General features: G+C 36.7%; 1 protein-coding gene across 1 annotated transcript; it reads right to left on the minus strand.

Annotated features, from left to right (window-relative positions):
- Positions 1-493: 493 nt before the first annotated feature.
- Positions 494-2,929, minus strand: LOC307016476 (uncharacterized protein). The gene is made up of 4 exons (XM_079645596.1): positions 2,855-2,929; positions 1,724-1,906; positions 1,515-1,594; positions 494-1,403 (listed from the first exon to the last, which is right to left on the minus strand). The coding sequence occupies exons 2-4, from the start codon at positions 1,826-1,828 to the stop codon at positions 1,265-1,267; spliced, it is 324 nt and encodes a 107-aa protein (XP_079501722.1). The 5' UTR covers positions 1,829-1,906; positions 2,855-2,929; the 3' UTR covers positions 494-1,264.
- Between the last annotated feature and the right edge of the window lie 3,664 nt (positions 2,930-6,593).

The raw sequence follows: 6,593 nt of genomic DNA on the forward strand, positions 1-6,593 counted from the left end.
CTGTGAACACTATGGGAAGTGTAAGAGCAGGCCAATGTGGAAGAAGAAACCAGCAATGCTGTAAATAAATACAAGGTTTCCGTAGGATCTGTTGTGTCTCGTCAAATGTGTCAGTTATGTTGATGTATTTTGTCTGTCATTTCCTGTTTTATTTTGTACTTACCTTTTGTCTTTCATTTCAGGCCCTGTTTCTTTTACATTACATTGCATGTCACTTGTTAGACGCTTTTATCCAAAGCGACTTACATACTCAATAGGCTCTGTGCACAAGATGGCGTCTATCAACTTCCGGCGGGTGGGTGTGCGGCCGAGTACTTCCGGTTTGAGTACAGAGTTTTTGACAGTTTGATAGTTTGACAGTTTGTTATGACACACCGAGAGCAAGAATGAGCGGATTCCGGGGTAAAGAAAAGTGATTGGCCTTCCAGCGTGTAAGAAAGTCGGCACTACATTGCTGTGTGCCCCTTTGTACAAATTCGTCCCGTTATCAGAATCAGAATCCCTTTATTAGTCCCACAGAGGGGAAATTTGCAGCGTTACAGCAGGAAAGAGCCACAGACAGCTTAGTGTTGAATATCTTACATGCGTTAAAAAGTAAGTTATAATATAATAAACAATATGCTAAAAAAGTACTAAGTTATAATATAATAAACAATATGCTAAAAAAAAAGATAAAAACTTACATCATTTTCAAAAATACAGATCAAAAACAAATCAAATCTACAAATCAAATCCTGTAGCAGTTCTTGGGATTTAGCAGCCCGGTATATATTACAGTTATTAAAGATGGCATATGTATATAAAGTATATATTGCACATAAAGCACATAAAGCACATAGTTTGACGGTATTTAACAGCAGCAAGTTACACAATGTTATAATCGGGAGATAAGTTTCCATTCATTTCGGCAAGCCTGGGCAACAACGATTAAAAGATTTCTTGCTCCCAAACCAATTGTGTATTTCATTACAAAAAGCAGTTATACCATACTATGTTTAGAAAGAAAATACATGGAAAATGGAAAATACATAATTTTATAAATCCACAATATGATAACATTTTACAGATTCATTTAATAAACTTTTACAAAACATAGGTTGATGTTATATCGGGGGAAAAATACATATTTAAACATTTCAATTAGTCTCTGCATATTTAAGTAATGCTAGTTTATATAACAGATGAACAGATGTAAAATATCCAGAAAATAGATGCAAAAAATATATATAATGTGTGCATTTCCAACATATCTTCTGAAAGAGTGTTAGTCGTTGAGTTGAGTAGTGAGCCATTCGCTTTTTTTTCGTGGTGCGATGTCTGCTGAGAAGTCCTTGTATGCCTCGCTGACTTTGAGGACATCTGGGTCTGGCAGCTCCCCCCGCACGGCCTTGTAACGTGTACTCCTTTGAACATGTTTATATGATAATTAGGACTTTAAGAACAATTTTACACTCAGACAACAATCACAAAGTTGTAGCAGGCTACATACAATTACTTAGGACAATAGATATTACCTTACACCGTCAGCAACTGTAAATTGCTTTGGCTTAGTGGAAATGAACACCATGTCACTCACTCTGCCTGGTTTCACACCCTATTAATTACACAAAATAATTGTCAAATTAATTGAAAAGGTCGTTGATGCAACATACTAAATCAGCTCTTGGCACAAAGGAAATACTCATTAAACCGTGAATTGGTTGTGAACACATACTGTTCTCACCATGGTTCTTGGCTTGTGCCATCGCTGCTCTGTTTCAGTGCAGCTGAGGACAGGGGGTACAGCAGCCAGGTTGAGTGTGGAGTAGTTTGCGGTTTGGAACAGCATTGCAACATTGTGGTTGCAGAGTGCTATTCCAGCTACACAGAAACACTTTGCCACTGCAATCTCCACAGGTGAACAGTTCTTAAAACAAAATATCAGTCATTTTACATTTAGGACACTGCTTCAATACAACACGGACAAATGAGAAAGCTGAGAGCAGGCTGATCAGGCAAGTAATAGGTGTGGGAAAAGGCTAAACCATGTCAGGTTGTCAGTCACATCACATACACAGAAGTTCTGCTGTTTGGAATACTGTAATTTAAGGACATTCAAACAGATACGCTTGTATAGCCTGTCTCAGCTCTCTCAATGTATTATCTTATATTATAACTACATAAAATAGTGTTAGTAGAACGTTGAACAGCTTAACATAGATGTAGGGTACAAAACCAGCCAATAAAAATAATTGGACCCTACATGGATTATACTAACCATTCAGTAAAGAACAGCAGCCGTCACAACCAGTTTCTGGGGTTTCCATAAAAAGCAGAGACGGGTTTCAACCTCTCGTTAAGAATCTTTGATGAAAGCTAAGTTTGAGTTTAGCTAATGTATTTATCATTTTACACGAGAGGGTTACAAAACGAAAATAAATCTGTAGCCCCTTCATGCTACACACACATAGCTAGCTACCAGTTGATGTGAGCAAACAACCCAGTCTCATGGCATTTCGTGTTCACCAACACGATTTTTAATCTATTGATTTGTGTTCACCAACACGATTTTCCCCTTTTTTTCGTGTTGCACAGCACGATTTTAAAAGCAATGTATTTCTATTGGTAGTCTCACGGCATTACGTGTTATAGGAAGACCGGAAGCTGTGTGGTTCATAAAAGCATGTTCTTACTCAATATCAAGCCACAATTGTTGCTTTTATTTTAAATCGTATAATTTCGGACTTTTGTTGCCGTCTGTGAGGAAAATAAATGGGGCTGAGAGCCTCAGGATACTGAAATCTGTATATTTGTAAAACTTTTTTTCCTTCTAATTTGTTATTCTTTTCAAAATAACACACTGTTATTTACTCACCAATAACACACAATTATCCTTGTTTTTATTTATTTGTTTAATTCCATAATCTCTGGCTTTTTTGGCGTCCGTCAGGAACTGAATTTCAAAATAAAAATAACCGGAAACAGACGTAGGCATTTCGAGCGATTACCCAAGATCCTCAGCTATGGTTTAAGCTCGCCGATTGGATGTTTTAGCCGAAATGCATGCTGGGATTGGGTGTTTATATGATATGAAATCTGGAAAACATTTTAAAAGAATAAAATAATACTTAATTCCGTGTGTTCTTGCTTTTCTCTTTGAAAGTCATCACATAACGGCATTGTAATACACGGTTCGGCTGCATTAAATATTACAGATCTGCCGTAGTTCTTTATTTATAGAGCCCTAATGAGAAGACCTTTGGAAAAACTGGAAGAAATGCCACCGAAACTGAAGACTTGACGTGGATCATATATATATCAACAATTAAACAACATCTTCAGTTTTTCTTCACACAATTCGTCTCCTTTGCAGTATCAACACTAATTCGGCTGACTTTTACATTTGATCCAATTGGTAGATAGGTTATATTTACACCATAACGGTGCACAGCTGATATGAAAGGACTTGTAGTTTTTAAAGATATTACTGATTTTCTTTGAATATAAGAATGTAAATACTGAGTCTGAAATAGTATAGCAATATGCTGTAAAGTTATGTGAAAGCATGAATAAAACTACACATCTTCAGATGTTGTACATACATAAGTGTCCTACACTAATAATACAAAGTTATTATGGCTGTGTGCACCTTGTGTGCACCGCCTAGTGGTTAAAGCATGTTATTTAATTATTGTTTTTATGTGTTATATTTGATTAAAAAAATATTAAGAGTACATACTTTCATAGGGGGAAAGTAGAAGGTATGTGATAGAAATATAGAATATAAAAAATCAAGAAGATACTGTAAGTGATCTCTACAATAAAACAGTTTAGTGCTGGATGTACAAAGATATTAATATGAGGATGTGCAAAACAGAAAAACGAATTAACCTTTATTCAAACATTAAATAATACTTTAGATGAGGTCTTCTTTTAAATAAGAAAAAAGCTTTGGGGGTATCTACAGATAAATATTAAGCCTGACAAAGTACTTAACGTCTAATATATTGCTTTTCTGCAATGTTGACTATGTTGAAGCACTTATTTTAACTGATATCATACATATGAATTATACTCTTATGTATGTAGATAGTATAAGAAATGTGCAGAATATGACAGTTTAATAGTGGTGGTACCATGGTGGTACACACATATTGATAGATGTCTTGTAATGCGCTGTTGAGGAACCTGTGACCCAAGTTTTTCATTCATTGCATACACAGTTGTGTATTATTATATGTCAATAAACCTTTGAAAATCTTGAAATCTTGAAAGGGATGTGCAAAATAGCCATTATACAGTCTTTAATTAACTAGAGAATAACGAGTAATGAATATACTTTATTACTCGTTTCCATTCATGTCAATTGCAGATAAATGTTTAGTCTTCTCAAGCACCAACTATCAAATATCTCTCCTGATTGTTGGCACTTGACAATCACCTTCCCTGAATTTTACTCAGGTGTAACTAAAGTCTGCTTTAAGAGTTGTTTATATTTCACATCATTAATCAGAATCTGCAAAGTAACTCAAATAAATGTAGTGGAGTAAAAATACCAGGTTAACCTCTGAATTGTAGTGGAGTAGAATTACAAAGTAACAATGAGCTGTCATGTGGGTATATATTAATGCTGCGCATTATGGACACAAGCGATTTTCACCCATTTATTAATTATATGTTTTACATTTGATAACACCAATGTGTTTAATACTGGCAACTTCTAATTGTGGGAAAAACGAAAACGTTCAGTAGAGACGTCCCATAGCATGTGTAGTCCTGGGGGGACGTTCGATTCCAGTTTTGGATAGTCTGGCGTGGTTTTGTTCCATTTCAAACAGCTGTTTGACGCTCGGCGTAACCTTGGCGCACTGCCATTCCAACATCCAATCCCAGAGCTTGAAGATTAATCACGGGGACTGTAGTCCTAAACGATAGCTGGGTATTATGGGTAGTGTCTTCGGCCATCCTGAACTCGAAATGCGTACATCTGTTTCCGGTTATTTTTATTTTGCCAAAAAAAACAGAGATTATGGAATTAAACAAATAAATAAAAACAAGGATAATTGTGTGTTATTGGTGAGTAAATAACAGTGTGTTATTTTGAAAAGAAAAACAAATTAGAAGGAAAAAAAGATTTACATATATACAGATTTCAGTATCCTGAGGCTCTCAGCCCCATTTATTTTCCTCACAGACGGCAACAAAAGTCAGAAATTATACGATTTAAAATAAAAGCAATAATTGTGGCTTGATATTGAGTAAGAACATGCTTTTATGACCCACACAGCTTCCGGTCTTCCTATAACACGTAATGTTGTGAGACTACCAATAGAAATACATTGCTTTTAAAATCGTGCTGTGCAACACGAAAAGAAGGGGAAAATCGTGTTGGTGAACACGAATCAATAGATTAAAAATCGTGTTGGTGAACACGAAATGCCGTGAGACTGGGTTGGAGCAAATGTATTGTCACTATGTAATCTGTTGCAAGACGTCAGCTAGCTGGGCTTATTTGAATCCTAAATCACAGGTTACCTACTCTAGCCACATCAAAACCCCAGAACATGAACCTGATTGAGGCTTTGAACCGATGAACACTTTATATTTTCCTCCCTACTCTGAGATCGTGAGGCTTTTCATGCTTTTCATGCTTTCTCATGGACCTGTAACAGCTAGCCCTGATGCTCACTCTCCCTGAAGGTAGATCTTTGTTTGAAACTGTGGGGAATTGGATATCTTTCATGTTATTCAAAAAAATGTAATAGTACATCATTAAAACGCTTTACACTGTATCAAGACTGTCAAGTTGTCAAAGTTAGCCAGTAACTACAGCTTTGTTTGTCACTTACCTTTACCTAATTGTCGACGTAACTGGATATTGTTGGAGATTTGGAGGATGTTGAAAACCAACCTCGTCTCCGCGTGTCGTTTGCTAAGCTGGGTGAATTCGGGAAAATAAAGGGATTAAGAAACACCAGAATACAAGTTAAACAATAATCCTGCTTTTAATGATATACAGTAACGATACAAAATACAAATACAAAGAAATCACGAAGCACTCTGCAGAGTACTCCGGGCTCAGGTTCTACCCCCCGTGTGAGACAGGTCTCAGGAACGGCCGGTGAAAAACAAGAGCGCGAACCAAAGGAAAACACAGGCTTTCATACTAAAACACAGGAGGAGGTGTGTGCCTGCTTTCCCCCAGAGGTCATCTTATTGGGAGAGACCAACACATGGCCTGTCGCACCCAATCAGTGCGACACAGCAGAAGAAACCCGGAAACAAAAAGTCTCCTTCAGTTTGACGAAGACCAGACACCTTTAGGTGTCTGGTACGAACTTGCTCTCAACAACAAGTTTCCTTATCTTATTTCACATCTTGTAGCCAGCACACACACATCTCCTTTATGGCCCTTTGTCCCTGAGTCCATCTTCCCCCCTTCAGGTTACCACACACAAGTTAAAAGTATGTTTTAAGATATAGTTGTTATAGTTGGCTAAATATACGTAATACATGTTAATTACTTTCATATCAATAACAACGAGGAACACATTACCTATACTCTTAAGCAGTATTAGAGATGCTTTTCAAATAGTCAAACTTCACACAGGCCT

The sequence above is a fragment of the Notothenia rossii genome, assembly GCF_949606895.1.
Source record: "Notothenia rossii genome assembly, chromosome: 8".
Taxonomy (NCBI): Eukaryota; Metazoa; Chordata; class Actinopteri; order Perciformes; family Nototheniidae; genus Notothenia; species Notothenia rossii.